General features: G+C 30.8%; 2 protein-coding genes across 4 annotated transcripts in view; both read left to right on the top strand.

The window, feature by feature from the left end:
- P5cr-2 (Pyrroline-5-carboxylate reductase-like 2) overlaps positions 1–1,159 on the top strand; it is a 379,085-nt gene extending 377,926 nt beyond the window's left edge. For all 3 annotated transcript variants that reach the window (XM_085202234.1, XM_085202232.1, XM_085202233.1), the window contains exons 6-7: positions 281–482; positions 946–1,159. In XM_085202234.1, the coding sequence (XP_085058360.1) occupies positions 281–482; positions 946–1,031 (288 nt within the window). In that variant the 3' untranslated portion in view covers positions 1,032–1,159. The remainder of the gene's footprint in view (positions 1–280; positions 483–945) is intronic.
- A 487-nt stretch (positions 1,160–1,646) lies between these two features.
- Positions 1,647–24,148, top strand: LOC146529638 (uncharacterized). The gene is made up of 8 exons (XM_085201689.1): positions 1,647–2,317; positions 2,619–2,783; positions 16,252–16,511; positions 17,029–17,235; positions 17,683–18,001; positions 18,335–18,473; positions 18,586–18,751; positions 19,176–24,148. Exons 2-8 carry the CDS (start codon positions 2,738–2,740, stop codon positions 20,139–20,141), a joined length of 2,103 nt encoding a protein of 700 aa, XP_085057815.1. The 5' UTR covers positions 1,647–2,317; positions 2,619–2,737; the 3' UTR covers positions 20,142–24,148.
- The last annotated feature ends 296 nt before the right edge of the window (positions 24,149–24,444 follow it).

Here is a 24,444-nt window from a genome sequence, read left to right as displayed (position 1 = left end):
CTAATCTGTGTATATCAGGAATCATGAGGCATCTAATTAGTTATAATCCAAAATTAGTTTTGGGTTCCAATCTCACTCTCATTAAAATGTTAATGGTCTCTAAGCTGTAAAATTTAGTAGATACCTTTTTTTAAAAATACGTTTTATCTACCAAATATCCATATCTTATCTTTCAGAATTTTGCGACTGCTATGTTATTATAGAAACATAAAAGAGAGGCTAGGCAAAGGATTTTCAAAGATAAAAAGATTTTTCCTAATTTATCAATCTCTACTTCCAGGTATACATGCTAATAGAATCATTAGCTGATGGTGGGGTACGATGTGGCTTGCCTCGTGACTTAGCTCTAAAATTGGCGACGCAAACTACCTTAGGCGGTGCTGCAATGCTGCGTAATGGAGGTCATCCTGCTGCTATGAAAGACAATGTGACATCACCAGGAGGATCAACTGCTGAAGGAACTTATCATTTAGAACAGAATGGTAATGATCTGTCTATTAATTATTTGTTGTTTATGAGTTTTCTGCTTATAATAGAATTAGCAGAGATATCCTCCATTACATTTTTTTTCTATACTATCTACTAAACCGACACTAAGAAAATAACACATTTTTCAGTGTAGATACGTTGTATTATACTGACTATTAAAATGTATGTGTAGACATTTTAACAGTACACTTTATTGCTTGACGTACTTGAATGAGTAGCAAATTAAAGTAAACGCGAAGTCACGGTGATCCTAATTATTGCTCTCACGTGGCTATTAGTACCTATTTAGACGAGTAATGTACTAATTAAGAGTTTCATTCAGTCTCATACGTTGTTTGCTGTAGTCAACTAGCATTTCCGTATAACCAGGGATTAAAATATTTTCGCAATTTCTATTTGTTATATATTTAATAATTTTCTTAGTTTTACTTCACTAATTATTTATTTTGCTTAAAGGTTTCAGATCAGCAGTTATTGGGGCCGTAATGGCAGCTTCGAACAGATGTAAAGTGGTCAATGATGAACTTAACTCATCTCAATAAAGAAGACATTATGTAACGCTTGAATATGTAATATAAGCATTAATTAAAAAGTCTCACATTAAAAGTTACTATTTTTATAATAAAGATTTTACTATTTGTTTTAAAATAAATTTGAAAAAATATAAAATTTGAAATTATTTTATTTCCTAAACCAATTAATATATAGATTTTTTAATTTATTTAGGTGAAGTAATAGATATACTATATTGTGGGTGGCTCAGATGGACTTTTTTTAAAAAATCTAAATTTTTAAAGATAAAATATAATAATATGCTACATATCAAATATACCACTATATAAATTCTTTAATTGGTAAGTGAGAAAAGTAAGAAGAAGATAAATATTATATCAAAACGAATAGACGTGAAATTAAATTTTAATAAAAAAAGTACAAATATTGTGATAGGCATTTTCTTATAATAAAAGCGATAAAAAGTATTTAGCATTTATATAGGTACTTTCCAAATAAGTCGACTTTTGATCTGTTTGCACTACGTTGAACGATGTGTGAAATACCATAGACAATAATAAAGTACATTTGGGTCTCTCATAATACTTGACATTCAATACCAACAGCTAGATGTCGCTGCGATCAGTCATTTTGACAAAACGAGGCTGACAATTACAAAAAAGAGCGAAATGTCTTGTTCCGTACATCCCAACGGCTGTCGGACAGCGGGCTTGGGGGATAAATAAAATACGTCACCTATTAAATGGAGAACATTTAAAATTATATTCGGCCCGAACGAGAATCGGCGGCCTTGCGTTGCAGCTACTAGCATTGTGATTTATAGCTACGCCCGGTACTTGTTTACATATTGTGCAGTGTAATAGTGTCGAACGCGCAGCCGAGCGGTATGTTGGCTATCTGTTTGACGAAGCGTAGAAATAAAACCTAAATTCTTAATTAAAGTGACACGAAGGCTTCGCAAATCTAGTTCCAGTTGATATGACCTTACATTTGAGTAAAGGAATCGACCCACGCCGTCTAATAAAGACTCCTACGCGGCGCCTATAATACGAACTGCGTCGTCGCTGTAACACTAAAAAGTAAAAAAACCTGGTATAATGAGAACAAAATAGGCTAAATACAAATACTTTCAAGTTGTTAGTTGTTGTGTTATCGATGTTTTTTTAGTTACAGTGTAAATTAGTGTAAGTGTACAGTTTTAAGCTTTCTTTGATAGTGAGCGTGTGAGCTTTACATCTGTTATATTTTGTCAACAACCAAGGCTAAGTCTGCTTAAGGCGACCAATTACTTCAATTCAATAATTTTTAACAGATGGTATGAATTATTTCATTTAATTTTATTTAAAATATTATTAACTTTTTAGTTGGTCTTGCCACTTGGATGGCATTAAACTACGTTTAAATAAATTTAAAAATATATTTTTTAAATTAATATAAAATCAAATACAGTACATAAATAATACAAAGTACTCATAAAAATTCTATGGTAGTCAGTAATAAAAATAATAACAATTGATGAATTTAAAATATAATATAGTATAAATAATTACTACCATTAACTTAAAATGACAAAATCCTTGTCCAATTTGAATACTATTCCTAATATCCCATTTCAGGTAAACTCACACATAAAATGGATTCCAATAAGTAATAATATTATAAATCTCTCCACCTTAATTTTTTTAAATAAGTCAAAATAAAGAAATCAGCAACACTGTTGTGCTACAAATCAAGAATGGATGAAAATGATGTCATCATATCTTCTACAGAAATCATAAAAGGTAATATTTCTTTTACTTTGATTGTACTTTAAGTATATGTTTATAGTAACTACATTTTTAGATTCTTTTAGCTTTATGTTGTATCCAGGTTAGCACAAAGGGAACCTAGTGCTATGACACTTGCGAGGCATTGCATGCTATTTCCCAAATTCAAGATATTATAATATGTTGGATGCCAGAACTTGACACCAACCAGTTTTTCTTGCTTGAGAAGGGAAATAAAATAAATAATTTCCAGAATAGGGATCAAACCCACGGCTATTGTTTTCAGTCAGATACTGTTCTACTGCCCCATATTAATTAATCTATTTTATATAGTTTTGGAACAGTATTATATGTCTGTCTAATATAGGTAAATTTTGCATACACTTGTATGTTTTTATAAAAAAAGATTTAATCTTAATTATCAGTTCAGTTCAGTTTCTTCTTTTGTGCAACCTTATCATAAAATGACCAAACAAAGTATAGGCACAAGTCTGCAAACAATGAAAATATATTTTTATAATGACATCAAAACTAATGTAGATAACATAAATAGTCCATTTTGTGGTTCATGGCAACTTATCTAATGATAATATTAAAAAAAAAAAGTTGACATTAAAATATGAAACTTATGCAGTATAAGTTTTAAAGTTCTTGAAGATTATTATTATCACATTTACTAATACTGTCTTAATTTAGTAATTATCAATATAAAAGTAATTGATAGAAACAACTTACAAATATTATTATTTTTTTATATATCATACAATCAGCATTACGCCGTATCCTACACACAGCAAGGAAGATAGAGAGAATCTAGTGTTAAGACACTACGGTCCCAACTTTGTGCTGAATTCTGTTAGCACTAATATTGCCTCACCCAATTTTTTTCATACAGTTAATTGAGTTATATACAAACAAATAAAAAATGAAACAAACACATTATTGTACTTCACAGTCAATTCTGTATGCAGTTTTTAAATATATTAACTTAAAATAAAAATATACAATTTTCTCTGTATTCAGTCTAGTTGACTGTAACGGCATTAATTCTCTCAAAAACATTTTAATAAGTATTAATATTAGCATTTTGAAAATATATTTTATAATTTAATAATTTTAAATGTGTTGTTAAATGGAGATGAAAATATTAAATATTTCATATCTATGAGTGGGAATTAAACCCATAACTGTCGCGTTTACGGTCAAAACTGCGCAATAACGGGCAAACGGCAAAATGTAACTCATTGTTACTCTCATGTTAATTTGATAATAACAACAAATATTAATAACCAGTCATTAAAAGGAACTATATAAACTTATAACTTTTTGTAAAGCATTTAATGTGAGATCATTGAATAGATATTGCGCACTATAAGATATTTCGCTTATAATAATTATGTATTGATTAAAAAAGGCTAAGATTTGTAGATTGAATTTTTCAAGCGTGTGCCAGCGCGTGTGTGAAGCTAGAATTAAAATTATGAAAAGTGAAATTGAAATTATTTAATTAATCTACAGCTCTAAGATTCTTAGACTTAAAATAAAACAACTTTATTTAAAATGCCTTCTATATCTTTAGTCGGTAAGGAATTCCGAAAAGGCAATTTAATTTCAGGAGCCGAGTTTCCCCGTAACTTTATCCATTTAGAGATAAGATTTTAAAATTTAAAGACTGTTTCATACTTTATTTTAAAGTAGTCGGTACGTGCTTTTTGAGGAAGATAGAAAGTTAATAGTTTTTCAGCAGTTTTTGTTTTCAGTTGAATTTTGTATGTTTAGTATCACAATTTTCTTCGCGGTTTCGCTCACATGTAGAAATGGAAAGAACTAAGCGCTATGTGATACATACTTCTTATAAGTGGTCTACCTACCCGTGGTCTAATTTAGCCACCATAAATAGATTATCCAAAATCATCAATTCCTGAGATAAACAAGTTCAGTCAAACAAACTCTTCACCTTTATTATATTAGTATAGAAGAGTAAATTATTAATAATATTTTATATTAGGATCATACTTATATTGTAATGTCTTCCCCGAGAGCTGATATTGTGTATCATTTCTTAGAGAAGCATAATTAAAATCGAATGCAAATGCATTGCACATCATTTAGGACGGCGTCTATCACGCTGATTCTTGGTTTACTCAAAGGAGCCCTCTATCAGGATTATTATTAACCCGATGATTTTGGACTAGAATATTGGTATAAAATATTTTTAACCGACTTCTGTAAGAAAAGGACGTTATCAATTCGACTGTATTTTTTTTAATATCATGATATTTTCGATTCCATTAGAAAAACCGTAGTAACTTATACTTTTTATTACTTATGTTATTACTTGTAACATAAATTCAACAATATATCATAAACTATGACATCAATGTCCACATCAATGTGCAGGTTACATCATTGGATCTCGGTACACTGATTCGCTAATGCAGCCGACCTTCACAGAGTGCTCCACGCCTGCCTCTATGTTGTTTGACCATTTCAAATTATTTATAACTGTAAATTATCCAAACTGTCTACCACTTGTTGAAGATGATTGTCTTTTTTTATATATATATACGTGTTATATACCTCGGTAGTTTTTAATTATGATTTATTATTAAGAACGTATTGGTTAGTGTTGGCGATGGTAGTTATAATATATTTGCAGTATATTTACGTGACGATTGTGGGTTCGAATCCACTGTACTAAATGTTTATTCCGTGGAATTAAATATTTAATACTTTTAGTTCTTCGCTCTGGTGACGAGGCAAAGCGCAAATTTGAGTTCGTCACTCAACACTGCCTCCAGAACTCGTTGGAAAGTGGAGAACAGAAGTGTCTTAATGGAAACGAAATGTTTTAACAAATGGTCCCCAGGTTCCTTCTGCTTACCCTGCCATGTGCAGCGTGGAACTAAAAAGAATAGTAGCGTAGAGAGACAGCTTCTGGTAACTTAGTGGAGAACGCGTTTTATTGATATAGGCTCTCCCTTCTTACACTTTTATGCGGGATAGAGCGTGAAACTGAAAAAACTAAATTAAAAGTTCGAATAAATATTATTATGTATTGCCTTACATATACATTCTATACGTATATCAAAGTAAGTCGTGTTTACGTAAAGCGTTCATTTATTCCGAATAGGTTTAGTGATGTTTGTCGGGTTTCTCGTACGTTTGATAAATATTACAACACAGGTAATCCAGACCGGATTGTAGTATTTAAATGTTACGTTATGTTTAGAAGATATCACATAATTATATTGATCTGTTGATATTTTGTGTGGTAGAACTCGAATTACAATTTGTTTTCCAGAGCGGAGAAATAAAAATAATTCCTTTTCCCGAGTGGAAATTTACCCGATCATTGCGTTTTTAGTCAGACGATGCGTCGATTGTATAATTTTTAGTAATAAAATTACACTGATTTAGAGTGTCATACATTTGAGTAAATAATTAACTTAATTGAGTATTTGTTATGGTGTCACTAATGATGCGGTCGCAAATGTTATACGTTATATATTTGTAATACAGCCTTTGTTTTAAAAGGATTTTAACGGAGTAACTTGACACTACCCTGCCATTCTGTCACTTATAATATAATGTTCGCTTTAATTAAATTTACATTTAACAATAATATTTAATCCAGTATTAAAAGTACGAAAATAACCAAAGCTAATGTGTTAAAACTGTAAACGCTAACATGGTCGTTACTTCTGCAACCATTTTAGTTTATTAATTAAGTAATAGCAAGATTAAGCAAATTTCTCAATGAGTAGATTACTTTACCATATTAAGTAAAGTAAGTAGTTCGTTTAGGATAACCACATTAGAGAACTCAGCGTGATCCAGTGTAAATAGTATAGTACATTTTTTTCTTACAAAAACCTGTTAGTTAAGTAGTAAGAAAAAATACTACGATCTTATGTTGGATATATAGATTTGCCTGTAAACTGTGTATCTGTAATATATATTGGACGTCGAATTTATGACATAGGCCTCTATCAATCTCCTCTACTTTTATCGATCTTGGGCTGGGTGTGGCACTTTAGTAATTTTATTCGTTACATTTGATTATAAATGATTGGAACTTCTTAACCTTTTTATGCAACGTCTAAATATGGTGTTGATGAAGAGAATTTAGTGACAAGTTGTAAGTATTTAGTGACCAGACTTGCTGGAATTAACCCTCTAAAAAACCATATGATTAAACTCTTGTTTTCTTTGCGAAATTTGAACCCGTATTCGACGTATAGTATAGACTTCACTTTTGTACCACAATAGAGTTGCATTTTAGAAAAATAAATGTTAGCCCGTTTCGCGGCCATTGATCTCGATTTCCATAGAAGTCACACATTTTGAACCCCCGCGTATGATGAGAGCTTCAGCCACTTGGCAACGCGAGCGAGCCTTTTATGTTTTTCTCATTACCGTGTAAAATTGGTTAGGAGGAAATTTCGAGTGTGCTTTTGCCGGACTGTAATTTATACTCGGTGAGAGTACTATTTTTTATATTACCTTAGTAGACTGTTCATAGATATATTTTTGTTTTATATGCACTAAACATATATGAAAAATATATTTGATACACATTTTTTTAGGTTCAATTATTTAAATAAAAATATATAATTTTTATGATTTGCTGTTGGCTAGTTTTTCCTCAGCGGTCTTTGATGACTTACGAAAAGAAAATTTTTAACTGAATATACTCCTTCGAATTTTAACTTCCTGTGAAATACTCTTTTGAAATTTAAAATAATGTCATCAAAACATTATATGTTTTGCATACTATGTTGATGTATTATAATAGTCTCGTTTTTTTTTCCTTTTTTTTTACTTGTCTACAACAGATAACGTTGCACCCTAATTTTTATTAGCAACTATCCTCATGTTACGTATCTAAATTTTCATGAATTAAGATTGGGTTTATTAGATTTATACAACTCCTTCCTATTATACTGTATTTTATTATCATATTTTATTTGTTTTTTTTATAATAATAAACATTTTCAATTCAATTGACCTTTGAAGAATATTTTAAGAATTTTTTATAATAAAAACAAAATAATGAAGACGAAAAAAAGCCTTTTTAATAGTTTTAAAGTGATACGCAAACATAAATCAGCTATAAAACGCAATACTTAAAGTTAAAATAGCTATATTTGAACAAAGGTGAGTCAAACGATGGATAAACCCATAAAGGCGTGCCGCATTTCCCTTGGACACGGAAGTTTTCACCATTTGTTAACTATAAGTTTCCTTTGATACTGAATATTCGGTCATAGTTAAATAGGTTACCTTAAACTTAATAATTAATCAATTTTGATATTAAAACTTTTTATATTTTTTATCTTTATTTATATTTTATTTTCTTCGAATCCTATTCTAATAAAATCTGTATTGAAAAACTTTATTTCATGTAGGTAAATACTGATGAGCTTTGAACTATAATCTTATTATTTTAACCGATAACTGTGTAAAGCTTATATTTTCGGTAAATATTGATAAATTCGGCGGAAAATGGGGAACGGAGTGTCTTAACGCTAGGTTCCCTCTGCCGCACACAGCAGGTTATGATTTATATATGATTTAATTTATTTATTCATTAGACAAAATTACATAGCGAAAATAGCTATCCGCGTAATTTTTCCATTTCATCCTATCAAAGAGCACTCAGTGGGCAAATTGCGGTATCAGTGACGCGAACCATATTGGATCTATCCGCTACCCACTCGTCCGTCATATTAGAGGATTTTTCAGATTAATATACATTTTTAGGGCATATTTCTTTAGAATTATCGGTATATAATTTTAACATATTATATATATGCTTACGCCGACATTTTAAAAGAAAATTATGAAATATATTATTATTACAAAACATTGATTAGACGGTGTTGTCCTAAATTAAATTTAATCTAATTTATTGAAAAACAAAATGTATTTTATGCACCTATAATGCTTCTTTTTAGCACATTTATCACGTCTATGAAAAACTCAAAATTGTCGAACTTATGCTTTGCTGATGAAAGGTTGAACGGTCAGTCAATAAAACTGTGGATAGAACATAAATAATATTTTTCTGCTGTTAATTCTTATCTATACTCGCACATAAACTAGAATTTGAACCCACTACCATCACGTATAAGTTGTTTTCTACGTAGAAAAACAAACAAAATATTAGTTATTTATCAGAACATCTTTAAACAGAACAATTAACGTTAAAATTATACCTAAAATAATAAATGTAGGTATACAACTATACAACTGAATTTAAATTAATCATTATAGCAGTTAATTTTAGAGTCGGTTTGGAACCTTTATAAATTCTTATGCAATAATAATAATTCTCAAGAACATAACTTACGTAGCAAGGGCTATCGTGTTAAACTTCGGCCTTAAAACTGTACACTCTACAGTACTGAAATAGACGTAATTTCCTATTCAGCCTGACACATGCAATAAAGGTATAGTGCAAGTGGCCTTCGGATTACATAAGCTTTTTTAATCAACATACATTTCAAGCCTAGTGACGTACAAACTGACAGTTTTAAGTTACTATAGCGAATATTTTTTTTATTTTCTTCAATTCTATGCTTTTATGGCAGTTTTTAAATATACATAGGTGACAATTATACAAATCTATATCCAAAAATAAACATTGATTTTTTTTTGTTCAATTTTAAATATAAAATATATCGTTAAGTATCCGTCGTTATTTCGCTCTTGACTCAACGTTTGAAGGTCCCACTTCTCGGGTCGGTTAGTAATTTCAGCAAAAACCTTCAAGTAATTCCCCGCTGGGAATGTCCTTCTTGCCCTTTATAATATAACGACATTATATTTGGTTTAACAAAATGTTTGGTATATTACCTAAATATTTTCTTATGTTTGGTAATAATGTCTTTGCACTTTTTTATTAATAATAATTAATTTAGAAAATTGTTTATTCTGTACAATTAAAATAATTTTAAATTCCCGGAGTACTAAAACGAAAAGTAACATTTAAGTTTCTTTCACTTAGTTGAAGTGTCGCTAAATGAAAGACAATTGAAAGAAGGAGATACAAATGTTAACGAATGCAGAGATGTTAACACAAAAAATAATTGTATTTAAAAAGATATCTTTAAATTCTGAGCGAATATTAAACTAGCCTTTACTTTTATATAGATCAGTGATTTGATCGTGAAACAGAATAGACAGACTTTCACATTGGAAGTACTAAGTACAGATTTTAAAAAAATAATACAGGTACTAGTACATACTTAGAAAAAACAATATATATAGATATAACGAAAATTAGTAAGCAAATAACGTGGTTTTATTTGAAACGTGCCTCAGGTTTCTCACAAAGTACTATTGTGCGAACGCTCGCTGAAGTATCTGAATGCTCGAAAATATAATACGGCGAGGTATATTACATGCCGTTGAAATTTTTTCATATATATTATTCTTTGTTTGCTTCTTTTTCTTGAAATTTGGAAGGAACGTCTCCGAAGCCCGTCTTCTAGGTTTGACGTTATTGTTTGTTATAATCGAACTTTTTATAGCTTTATATTAAGTTCGTGGATATATTTATTCTTCGTATTTAGGTTATTGTACTGATGATATCGATACACAACAACCAATTAAGTACCTACGTTTTCTGTAAATATCTTTTTATTGAAGAATAATTTAAAAATCCCATACGTATCAATAGAAAAAATGGAGCAGCATCACTGTGCTTACAAAATATTTTCTCTAATTATATGCATCCGTTTTAAAAAAAATATGGATTTACAATTGAATGTATGTATGTACCTATATAATATCTTCAATGCCTAGTTAGAGCAGCTAGTTTTTTTGATAGCAAATTTCACCGATACTCTGCAAAACAAACTTAATATAATATGGCTTCTATATTGTCTTAATCCTCTTCAATGATAAGTTAATATATGCAAATATTACTGTATCTGCTATAGGTAAAGCTTGGGTGGTGTTGACGTGGCCTTGACGTTACGTAAGTAATGCGAAGTGGTATGGCCCAAGGACGGCTCGCAATATTCATTATCATAAACTTAAGAATAAGCGTTTTAGTATGCAGGTGGATTTGGTATGTCTTTTTTAGTATATCTCATTAACATAGTATTCGTATAGTAGTGACGTTATAGTACGCCTTCGGATAGTGTATGAACTGGTTTATGTACTCTAAGAGAATATGTTAGATGGCTAAGGTATTATTGGATGGTTCGCGTTGTATTTATAGCTCCGTCCTCCACGGGGAGACCTCGGTGAATCTCTGAAAACACCTTATCATAGATACTGGGGGAAGGCCACCTAAAAACATGAGGATCGTTCCGATTTATGTGGTATAGTGGATGAGCTCAAAGAGGTATGCAGAGACTGAAGCGTTTGGCACTCCGTTCTCTCTGACTACCCCGCTAGTGATACTCAGTGAAGCTCGATTAGATTCTAGTAAAGTGGTAGGCAGAGGAAACCTAGTATTAAGACACTCTGCTCACCATTTACCGCCACTCTTTGCGTCGACACCAGTGTGGAAATGAAAATATTCCTCCAGTGAGAATTTTTTTGGAGTAAGAAAATATTTTCAAAAACTTGGACATAACCTAGAGATCTAGAGTATCTAGAGTCTAAAATTTGTGAATTAAATTTGCTTTTCCTCTTCGTGTCAATGTTTGGAGAATTCGGATCATACTTGCTTTTAAAAAAGTAATATAATTTTATCTATACTTCCTAAGTGTCTTCATTATACGTATCTCAAAAACTTAACTTTACTTTAACTTAACTTTAAACCATACAACACATCATCCGATGCAGTAAAGAACCGATTAAGGTTCTTAGCAATTACAGTCACTTAACTGCTGCACACTTAACTATGGAAAAGCATTTTCTTTTGCATTGTAATTAATAAGTCACCCACATAGCTGATTGCTTTTAACTTCAACTTTTTTTTTACTAATGTAAGATACTCCATTCTCATGTTCCACATTTTCCGCCAAATTTGGGGGCATTGGCGGAACTCAACACAGTGCTCTTGCTTAAATTAAAAAATGACTTAACTATTATACCAAATATATCATACGTTCTTCACACACTAGTATTTTGTTTGACATCAGGCCAAAGCCTAAAAGAGAATATGAAATATTGCGATTCCTTTTCGACCATTGTATTTCGTAGCAGACGTCACACAATGTTGACGTTTAATCAAGTAGAACTACTTTCCTCGCTTTGTAGGAATAAGCCGATTACAGTTATTACTAAATGCTGGACAAAGAAATTTACGAAAGGGATTAAAGATATGGAAGTAAATATATATAGCTCTGTCTCTTCTATATGTCTATGTAGGATTCCCTGTAATTCGATCAAATTGAGGGTGGAAACCCTGACCAATGTGGGGATTTCCCCGGTGATCCTAATCTGGAAAAGGGTTCAGTAAAGTACATTTTAATGATACGTTTTTCAACGATTTTCAGTTGTTTCAACTTTGAGTTAGTATATAGTATATACCATGCTGAGCCGATGGTCATGGATTTCATTCTCTTTGATACACATTGTTAGAATATATTTCCTTTTAATATGTAAGTATATATTTTTTTATAAAGTAGAGCACGGAGTGTTTTGTCACTTGGTTCTCCCTTAACTTCCGAAATGAAAAAAAAATGCTGTCAATTTTGTACTTAGGTATTATTTACGGCGTATAAAATTTCGTTTTCTTTGGTTGCGCCTTGAATTTAGTTTTAAGTGCATGCTACAATTATCCTCCTATAAGAGATGAGATTAGAAGTAACTTTGAACTTGTTGTTCAAACTCTCACTACAAAGAAGGATTCAATCTAATTTTAGATATGATTCTGAAGTGTCACGACTATTCTTGTTCAACTTGGAATTCTCTTTGTAATCAACGAAGACTTTGTCATCTTGAGCGTTGTTTTTTTATTTGCTGGAATTCTCTTTCTTATTTACTTTGTCTCTTTTCGTTTTAAATTATTGTTTACAGTCGAGCATGCCATAGCTTAGTAGCACAGCTTATTGTATCTGATTGTAAACGAGACGGTAATGGGTTTGATTGGATAATTTGATGGGGAAATTAATTATTTACATTTCCTCGTCTCGAATAGTGGGGAGCGGCGTGTTTTAACATTAGGCTACCTTTGTCTACTCTGTTATCGCCGCTTATCTTACGATAAAGTAACTTTAGTATAATAACTTGTTAGCATAGTAAGCAAATCAAACAAACTAGGCATAAACAAACAGTACTAATACAATTTCTAAAGCAATTGCTAAGAGCTTTCGGATTCGCGAGATGCTTAGCCTAAAAGCTTAAAGCTCTTACGGAACAGAAAATTCGGCTAACATCGTACTCTCACTGCACATTTATAGTGCAATAATTATAATAGTTTAGAATTATTTTTCCACTAATATGTAGTAAGTATTCAAAATGAATTACATGTTAATTAAAAAAATATTTACATTTATATTTTAATTTCTTCGATCTGGTGTCGAGGCAAAGCGCGGCGTTGAATTCCGCGATTCAACACGCAATGCCTCTAGAATCTTGCAGAAAATGGAGAACGGAGTGTCTTAACACAAGATTCCTCTCTGTCTACCCCGCTTTGTGTGTGCGTGCATGAAGCTAAATATTTTTAATAAAAAGCATAATTCGATAATAATAATCGCATTAAAATCGCTCTTAATACTTAACATTAGTTTGACTTCTTTATGCACTAATTGGTAAGCCAAACTCGACGCGAATTGTGTCAGCTGTTCCAACTGTCTTATTTGCATTATGCTAATTGTATTTTGGTATAAATATGTACGAGTATATAGGTATATGTATGACGTAATGGTGGTATATTTAGCTTTTTGAGCACTAGCTTTTTTAGGATATACTTTTTTTGGATGCAGTAAGTTTGTTGTACTATAAAAAAGCAATCATAAAAAATTGGGGGAGGATAGGTTAGCGAGTGGCGGTCATGACCCTGACGCTCAACACTACTAAGTTCACAGATCTATCTGCTAAAGGTCGTCGGAAGGATAGTTGAGGAGCATCATGTTTAGCAATGCTAAAATGATGATATTTAAAAACGTATAAGCCAGATCCAAGAAAACTGCGAACCCAAAATTTACTTTTACTATATCTAATATTTTTATTTATACTTTTCCATTACTTGTGATGACGTTTACCTGTTGTAAATGATACTTAAACTTATCTTTACTCTCTTGAATGCACAACATAATAAATGCCTTAATAAATATTCATGATTCAACAACACAGATGATACCAAAAATATTTTTTATAGATTATTTTATTTAATATTTTATTGTGAGGCCAGCGGTGGCGCAGGGTCAGAAGCAGTGTGATTGTGAACGGGACTGGTCGTGGTTTCGTTCCCTATTCGAAGAAATGAAATATTTATTTAAATTTATATTTTAATTTCTTCACTCTGATGTCGAGGCAAAGTGCGGCGTTGAGCTCCGCCACTCAAATGCAATGTCTCCTAAATTCAGCGGAAAGTGAGGGAATTAAGTGACTTAACGTTAGGTTTCCTTTGCCTATCCTGCTGTATGAGGGATGCAGCGTGAAGTATAACTAATAATATTCGCTTAATATAAACATTTGTAAATATTGGTTACTTGCTGTATGGTCTTATATTCTTACTTATCGCTAAAACTTAGTACCGACATTTAAGGTTTATTCAAATAATCTGTTCGAACTTTGTTTTATTTGCTCTGTGATAAGGGTCGAACACTCTAACGTTAGTGTAGACGATAAACTTAAATATGTAACGAAATATACTTGTATAAAAAGTCGAAACTATTTTCAAGATTAGATTTATTTAAACTTAGAGATTAAATAAGAAAAACAAAGTAAGTTAGACTTTCATTACTATTTATATCTACCTACTATATAAATAATATAGTCCTCCCAGTGGGAGGTAGTAGAACTTGACCTCCAAGGTCAAATGTAGATAATATATTTATAGAAAACTTATAGAAAATACAAAATTCTTGTAAGATACTTAAGAATTTTGTATTTTCTATAAGTTAACCTGTAAAAAATTCATAAATTATTATAACAATAAATAAATTATTGTATAATCCAACTTCTTTGTAATTAATTAATATTTTGTATATTAGGTTATAATATTTTATAATATATTTATTGAGTGAAATTTAAACCTGTTATCCTTCGTCAGGCACGCCTTAATTGCTCTACAACGACTCTAGTCAACATTTTCATAATACTAAAAAATATCTAGCATCTGATTGGAAAAAAAATAAGTATATACGAAGTACTGAAAGAATAAAATTCAATACACACAAATGGAGGCTGACTGGTATAATAAAGGCGGATATTGTATAGCCCACTGGCATGCGACGTATTCTATTTGAAACAAATTTTTCAATTGTATTTAAAGACTTCGTATTACGTAGTAGCTACTGGTACAGTATTACTGAAATTACTCGTGCGTGGAAGCAATTATTTACTCTTGTGTGGGTTTATAAGTCTAGTTTATGTTCTTGTGAAAAAGATTAACATTTCACCTAAAATATTTGTGTTATTTTTAAATTTATTTGAAGCTATCGTGGCGTGGCGATACGTCTTATTGCTAGGCTAATGGTTGTAGGTTCGATCCTCCATTGGGGAAATGAGTTATTTTCATTTCTCCGCTCTAGCGAGACCAAGTCCGGAGTTGAGTTTCGCCACCCAGCATGCAGTATTTCTAATGTCTCAGAAACTTAAGTTAAGTTTGTCCACTATTTGAGTACGGGTCCGACTCGCACTTAACCGGTTTTTTTTTCTTTATATTATCTACTATGATCGTAATTTAATTACATGGAAAACAGAGTGACACATTGATAGGTTCCCTATACTTACTATTTAAAAGCCTGTAGCCTCGATAAGTAGACTATACAACAAACGAGTAGTTTCTGAGATTAGCGTGTTCAACCAAACAAATTCTTGAACTAATATTATTAGTATAGATAAAAATGTAAACATCACGTCTGTATCGATTTTTACATAAGTGTGAGCATTACTTTCCATTCGGTTGAGTTGCCATATTAGGTTATAGCTGGATACTATGTTGCATACAGTTAAACTACGATAGAATAGAAGTCAAATTTCTTAGTCGATTTAGAACGTGTTTTTTTATATTATCTAATAACTGAACTAACAAGTGTCAGTTGAAACCCTGTTATTTATTTATTTTTATGAAAATGTAACCATGTTTTCGATATTAGCGAGTATGTTCGTTGCAAAAAACCAACTTTATAATATTAAAAAATAAAAGTAATACATATTGCAATTATCTCAAAACTTTTTAATATCTTGTTGCTTGTTTCTAAGACGTTTTTTATCGTTTCTATGATCCTACAGCCCAATTAAAAAACAATCTAGAACATATATTTGTCGTATAAAAAATATTAATCTTTAGGACTTATCAATAATATAATGCTTTCTTAGACTATAGTATTTTCCTACTTTATTTCAGATAGATTATACTTCGCTACTCTAAAAACTGGGTATAAACCGAAACCTACTCGCAACAGCAAGTACTTTCACATAGAAGATGACATCGTCTACGAAAATTTCTATTTCGACTTCGGACCCTACCATCTCTGCCACCTATATCAATTTTGTAAAAGGCTCACCGAGGAATTGGAAAAGAACCCCAAAAAGAAGATTGTTTTCTATACGAGTAATAATGAAACGCTCAGACTCAACGCCGCCTACCTTATCGGAAGCTATCAGGTGTGGTTTATGTACTACTATAAATATCTAAAGTGAAATTTCGCAAATATTTTTATTGCTTTTAAACTGCTAAAAAATATAGTTTTAGCAATTTCTTTGAGACTACCCTATCGACTCTCTTTGCTACCCTAACGGTGTCGATATAGCTAACAGAATGAACCTCCTGTGCGAAAAAAAAGGATTAACAGATCTTAATTTAGTTATTAGGACTTAAACTTTAAAGGTTAACTGTCGTTTCGTAATTATATGAATAATTTAACAAGAATTTTAGTATAATTTTATAAAGTGATATCAGAATCGTAAACAGCATTACTTTGTTAGTTTATTACTTAAGTGTAACATCGATCGTTGTATACAAACATATATTTAAAAATAACCAGAAAGAAACTCCGCTAAAGAAAGTCGCGTTTACAGTACAACAAGCTTTACCACTGCGCTATGACAGCCTGTCACTGCCACTTATTTAAAAACAATCCACAAAAACAAAACGTTAACAGGGTATTTGTTTTTATTTCAGATAATATACCTAGGATCGTCCCCAGCCGCCGTGTATAAACAGCTTACCGAAGGTTCTTGGTCCCTACTAAGCTTCAGAGACGCGTCAGGCGGACCCCCACTTTTCGATATATCGTTGTTAGATGTATTGCATGGTATGAAAGTGGCACATGACGCTAAGTTCTTCGATTTTGATCATTTTGATGCGGAGCAATATTTGTTTTATGAGGTTTGTGTTATTGTCATAACTTTTATTAATCATATAACTCTACATTTTGCTTCACGCTGTATCCCGCATGTAGCACGGTAGGCAGATGGAACCCAGTGTTAAGACACCCCGCGAAAAGTAGAGTACTTTGCGCCGAATTCTGGAGCCATTGGGTGTTGAGTGAAGCAAAAAATGAAAATATAAAAACTTCAACCTGTCGCGTTTATCTATCATCGCTATATATGTACTATATTAAATTCTTAAACAATTTGTAGTGATTTTGTAGTAATGATATTCAATTGGAAATCTTTAAAGTGATGAATGAATTATATCTTCGAATATTAGCTAATGATAATCTTTGATTTCAGAATAAAAAATAAAGAAATTAAAAACTATGGAATATAATAACCATATATACCATTAATATTTCTGTCTTCTTAACTAATTTATATTTTTATACATTTACAGAAAGTCGAAAATGGCGATTTAAACTGGATAGTCCCAAGTAAAATGTTAGCGTTTTCTGGACCACATCATCGTTCCCGACTCGATCGGGGATATCCTTTGCACAGTCCGGAACACTACCACGAGTACTTCAAGAAACATAACGTTACTACAATAGTAAGGTTGAACAAGAAGTCGTACGACGCTAAACAGTTTACTGCACACGGTTTCGAGCATCGAGAGTTGTTTTTTGTCGATGGTTCGGTACCCTCGGACTTGATTGTGAATAGGTTCATTCGTATTTCTGAAGCTGCGAAAGGTGCTGTCGCTGTACACTGTAAAGGTATTTATTTTTGTTATTTAATTACTTTCACGACGTATCCCGGATATCGGAAGGTAGACGGAAGGAACCTAGTGTTAAGACACTCCGTTGTCTTGGTGTCAGAGCGAAATAATAATTCTTTCCTCCGGGTGGGGATCGAACCCACAACCATGGCGTTACAGTCACACCCTTATGCCCCTGCGCCATGACGGCCTCAACATATTATATGCTTTTGTTTATACAACCATTAAATTTTTTAAATATAAAAATCCTATTGCTTTTTTTCTGAGTTAGCTGTAATAATAATTTATATAAAATTTTAGGTATATTAATTAACATTTTCTTTTGTTTAAGCGGGTCTAGGCAGAACCGGCACCCTGATAGCGTGTTACATGATGAAGCATCACAGTTTCACGGCGCGTGAAGCGATCGCGTGGCTGCGTGTTTGTCGACCGGGATCCGTTATTGGACACCAGCAGTGGTTTTTGGAAAAGTATAATTATATTTTTTGATATTTTTTCCAGCTTCACGTTGTATCCCGCATACAGCAGAGAACACAGATATTTTGTATCAACCTTTTTTTATATTTTAAACTTTTGTTCTAGTATCCAAACAAGAATGCACGCGTTAGGCGAAGCTTACAGACGTCGTCTGAACATAACGAGTCTTCCTATATTCACTCGTGGCATATACAGTGATTTACCTCCGGAACCTATAATGGAACATAAGCCTGTGTCTTTACAAACTATATTAAATAGCAAGAATAATAAGGTAAGTTTGATTTAGTTTGACAGTTGTTGCAAGTTCGATTTTTTTGGTAAGTGGTGAAGATTTTCTTTATATAACCACAATAAAACACTTTTTTTAATGAGATAATAAATATACATTTATGATATGATAGGCTGTGGTCAGGACAGTTATTTTAATCATACTAATATTTAAAATGTGAAAGTTTGTGAGAATGAATGCATGTTGGTCCGACTTTCACGAATAACTACTAATCAGATTTAGATAAAACTTTACAGTACTAAAGCTCATTTATCAGAATAACAAATAGGCTACCATTGACAAATAGATTTTATATAATTTGGCTAAATTGTAACTAGTAAGTTTAAGCAGGTGAAGTCGCCAATAGGTCATTCACCTTTAGGCAACATATTTTAGACATTATATTTAAATATATCTTATATTCCAGTTGGATAACGCAAACGTTCTCAACGCGAACGAAACGGATTCAGAAAACAACGTGACTTCCGTTATCGGCAAGTATAAAACTACCGCCACACCAATGCTGCCAACCAAAACTGTTTTCACACCGAAAACGATGAATTACATGATGCCAACTAACAACATACGGAACGCCAATAATAGCAACCTAAAACCTCAACCAAGAATAATGAATAATACTCTAAAATCGTACGCCGCTAAAACTTCCACTTTCCCGCCAACCAGAAGCGCTAATTCTCAAGTTAAACTAACTGGGGTTAAAACCCCGTTTACGGGAAAGAACAGTTTTCATGGTCAACGAGCTAATTTAGCACGACCCGCTTTACCATACTCTCATGGGAGTAGTCCAATAAAAACTTTTACTAGAAAAGCCATTACTAAAATAACAAGTAACGATTCTTCCGTAGTATCGACTTTAACAAACGTAACTTCGACGCTATCTGCGTTAACGGAAAACTGCCATTTGAACGGAAAAAACCGTTTACCATCTGAACCTAATCTAAAATCCGTTACACAAAACAAAACAAATATTCCGCGAAAAAAGTTAATAGTCAGATCTAATTCCAATTCGCGGAAGAAACTTCCCAAAAATCTTTCAAAATCAGGTTTGGAAGCGAATCAAGAATTGTCTTCCAGTGATACCAACATAACAAATATATCATCGGATTCCCTCGAAGCGCCCTTCCGTTTCCGTAGAAAACGGGACAAATCAAAAACACCAGAACCAATGGATTGCTTATCTAACTCGGTGATAACAGCCGACGTCACTCCCGACAATTATGAAGAAACGAGCAATTCTCAAGGAAATAAATTATATAAAATAAAGGCGTTAAGAAAAAAATGTCCAGCTTTCGGTGTTAGTTTGTTGAAAAAAGATGGCGTTCAAACTCGGTCGAGTAGTTGTGCGAGTAGCTCGACCGTTAAAAAAAAATGATTTTGTAGAACTAAATGTTGATAAATTTGTTTAGGTGCTAACTAATGTTTTGACTGAATTAATTTAATACTACTGTCTACTACTATTCCCATATCAGGTGACACGTTATCTAATATAGTATTTGCGGTATACTGAAATTTTTTACATTTTTAAAATGGCTGGTTCCATTTTTTTTTCTAATCTATATAATTTATCGATTACTTTTCTAATTTGAATGCAGTTTTATATATGAGTAATATTTTTTTCAAAATCGTATAATGAATTTATTTTAGCATAATTTTATAATTAATAGTTATAAGAGTAAATGAAAGAAAAATATAACTCTGTCTCTTTCTAACATATCTTAAATCATATTAATTCCGCCAATATATTAATAATATCATAAAAGTTCTAAACAAATTGATCAACTTTTGTTATGTATTAGTATTAATCTATAATAAGCCTAACAAAAATCGATCTTAAAATCGATTTACCTAACAAAAATCGACTTTAAAAATAATCGATACAAAATTGATTTATCTATAAATAATTATATTATCTGTTAAACGTGTTAGTGCGTTTTTTTTTGTTAGTGTTAGAATATGTGTAAGTATTTTTTTGTAATTTATTATTACAAAGTGATGATCGAATGCCATTTCCGTTGCTTCTATTGAGCTTCCCGTTGTTTAGATTAGATGTTTCATGTTTATTGTCTTATTAAATATATATTGAGTTATTAAAGTAAGTTAAGAAGATCTAATAAGATAGAATTTATTTAATATCGTTTTTATAACTTGTTTTAAAGCTATAAATAGGAGCTAAAAGTTGACAAATTCCTATGAAATAAATATGCAGCTATATGGTATTTTTTATTGTTTATAATTCAAATTATCAAAATGACTAAAAGAAACTTATGTTAATAACTCTGTATACGTATAATATGAGTGTAAATAAAATATATATTATTCTAAAGTTGCTCACAATTACAATTTCTTATTGCTTTTTTGACATTTTCATTCTATTTAAATGTATTTTGTTTTACTACGTTGCATATTAGAATGTTTAATGCAAAAGTTACGTTTTCTACTATAAATTAGGCTTTTAAAAAAATATTTTCTTATATTTTATTTCTATATAAATACATATATAAAAAAACTGTGTCACAAACTACTAGTGTCTTATGTCATACATAATGCAATTTAGTTGTAAATGTGATTCAATTCATAATAGTTAGTGAATATAATGAGATTTATATATTTTATAAAGTATTGTGTACAGTCAGCAAAATAATTCTTATATAGGTTTTATTTTTTTCTCACAAGTGTTTATTAAGATGTTATTTCTTTAAAGTGGGTTTAATGGTTTTAAATAATTCTAATGATTATAAATATTTTCATTAAATAGTGTCTATATTCTTTTTATTTTATTACTCTTTGAGACTTTGCTATACACAAGAGTAAAAAACGGCTTATGTGTACCCATTATTCTCAAATTCTTAAATTATTTTCTTTTGGTGGACTGTACTCAGTAAAAATCTCAAACACGAATTTATAGTATCATATCAAATTTCTATACTATAGTTTCCGACTATGAAATATACATATATAAAACTTTTAGACTCCATTCTATTAAAGACTACGCCATTTTTATTATATTATTATATATACACTATAGTTACGTCTTAAGCTTCACGCTGTATCCCGCAGCGTTCAACCCTGCCCTTTGTTTTGTTTCTTGTGTGAATAATTCATTCCTTCAAGTAGAAATCGGGCCCACAACTGTTGCGCTTAGAGACGCGACAGCTTTGTTACAGGCCTATATTTTATATCAAGTTTATTTCTGCCTCTTTCTTTCTGTTTCTATAGTTTATTTCTAAACATTTTATATATGGAATTGATTTAATTATTAATAACATTGTGCCCCAATTTTCTCTTCATTTCAATATTATTACATAGTTTAATAAAATGTACAGTCGTGTTCAAATTATAATTGGCAATTAGTATAGTTAGTGTTTTGCCAAAAATATTAAGAAAATATGTGTAATTATAATGAAGATATGAACAGATTAAAATGTTATGTTAATATTTTAACAGAAGATCAATAAATGGTCTAATATTATTACAATCAAAGAATATGAAAAATATGAAAACTCAACTAATAAATATTAAAAGAGACACTGAACTTGACTCCTTTCTTCGTAAATATTTTTTTGTATATTATACTTTTTTTAAGTTTGTTACATTTTGTTATCTTAACTAAAAAAAACTCTGTTAGTGTACGTAAATAAGAATAACTACATACACTACTAACTGTAGTAGTGTATATAGTTATTGGCTAGCCACTGGGCCAGTCGTGGCGTACGGGCACAAAGTATGACTTAACGCGACTGGTGGTGAGTTCGATTCCCACTTGCGAAAATGAAATATTTATTTAAATTTATATTGTAATTTCTGCGCGCCTCTGGTGCAGAGGCACCTGCAGAATTCGGTGGGAAGTGGAGAACGGAGTGTCTCTCTGCCTACTCTGCTGTGAGCGGCACAGTGACATTGTGAAGCTGATTAAAAAAATATAATCTTAACTTAATCTATTCATATCTTTCATTGTATTGTTTATTCCTAACTTGTCGAAGTACAATCAAATCTCATGGATGTTACTATTTAATTGTTCTAAGTGTGAAAGCAGCCTAAATTAAATTAATTAATATAAGACAGCTAGATAAGCCTAAATTAATTAATATAGGGCAGCTAGATAAGCCTAAATTAATTAATATAGGACAGATAACTTTATCATGTAATTTGTCCATAGAATAATGTCATATCTGCAAAATAATTATAAATAAATAATTAAGATAGTTTATATTAGCAATGTTGATTAGATCGTTACATATTAGAAAGTTTAATAATAATATTCTGCGTTTTAAAATATATTAACAAAATAATTAAGAAAACTGAATAATTTTGTCTCATTTTTTTTATTCTTGGCACCGAATGTTTTTTTTTAAAAACATACTTAGCTAAAAGCGTAGGTTTTTCAAATAATTACTAGTAATTTAATTTGCAGATAACACATTCTTCTTCGGACGATGTAAATTTATGTGTCGGACTTGGTAGGGATGATATTGTAATGTTGCAATTGATTTATTTTTAAATAACTTCTGTTAGTAGAAATAAATAGATTAAAGCGTTGGGAAATAACTTCGTTTTTAATGGCAAAAACTTATAATTTTCTTAAATATTCACAACTATAATAAACTTTAAAGGTAATACAATTGCAACTGAATCGATTTGCTATATATTCATATTATATATACATTGATTGATATTATTTATTTATTTTTTATAGATATATTTATCGATTGGAAGTTGGGAAATATTTTTATTACAAATAATATTTTAAATTTTATAAAAACTACTTATATATATGGTTATGTTACTTTGTATAACACCGAGTATTAAAACAATTGCAAAACAAGTATTTGATTTAAATTTGTTTACATTACGATAATTTTGTGAAATATTTCGTAATGTTTTAAGAACACTTTGTTTTTTTTGCAGTTTTTATGCACATGGTGTCTCTTTAATTGTTGCATTCTTGTAAAAAATATGTTTTCGTTTATATTTTATAAGTAATTAAATAGCTCCATGTATATTTCTTAATATATATTTTTATGACAGTACTTTCATATACAAAATATATTTTATTTACTACATAAGTTTTGCAATGACATGTGCATTTTAATATAAGACTTACATATTTTTATTATTATTGTATTTTCTTTATAATATTAAAATAAAATATTTTTTATTATGTTATTTTTATATTTTTTTATAATTTGGTGCGGTGCGAAGCGAAACAGATAGGGACCAGTATGCTAGAACGTTTGTTGTTTAGATATAATTTAAATTTATATTACGTTGTGATCTTATAATCAGTTACTAATGCGATTACCTATAGGTATGTATATACGGAACACTTCGGTGTAACGAACGCTTTTGCTTAATAAAATTAAAAGATTATATTGCCATTAATTTATTCGTTTTATTTTTACCCTTTTCAAGTATATTTAATGGATGTTGAAACTTAAGATCTTAACTCTTAAGTAAAAATTCATTTATCAAATTAAGTAAATTGTATCTTACAAGATTTATCAAATTGTATCTTACAAGTTCTTCGATGAGTTCCCAGTACTGAGACATTAAGTTGTTACTTTAAGAACTTTGTCGTCTGCGCAAGCGCAAGATATATGCAGATAAAATGATGTAATAAGGTGATGACATTTTTTTACTGAAGCTTAGTGTATTGAATTTTACGATAAAAAACAAAA

Source organism: Heliconius melpomene, chromosome 18, assembly GCF_056956725.1.
Source record: "Heliconius melpomene rosina isolate 202511_hmr_F chromosome 18, ASM5695672v1, whole genome shotgun sequence".
Lineage (NCBI taxonomy): Eukaryota > Metazoa > Arthropoda > Insecta > Lepidoptera > Nymphalidae > Heliconius > Heliconius melpomene.
Note: the sequence above shows the minus strand (reverse complement) of the source record. Positions and strands in the feature narration are given on the sequence as shown.

Coding starts and splice junctions, on each gene's coding strand:
- LOC146529638 (XM_085201689.1), top strand. CDS start 2,738: ATGGATGAAAATGATGTCATCATATCTTCTACAGAAATCATAAAAG. Junction 2,784..16,251: donor TTCTACAGAAATCATAAAAG/GTAATATTTCTT, acceptor ACTTTATTTCAG/ATAGATTATACTTCGCTACT. Junction 16,512..17,028: donor ACCTTATCGGAAGCTATCAG/GTGTGGTTTATG, acceptor TTTTTATTTCAG/ATAATATACCTAGGATCGTC.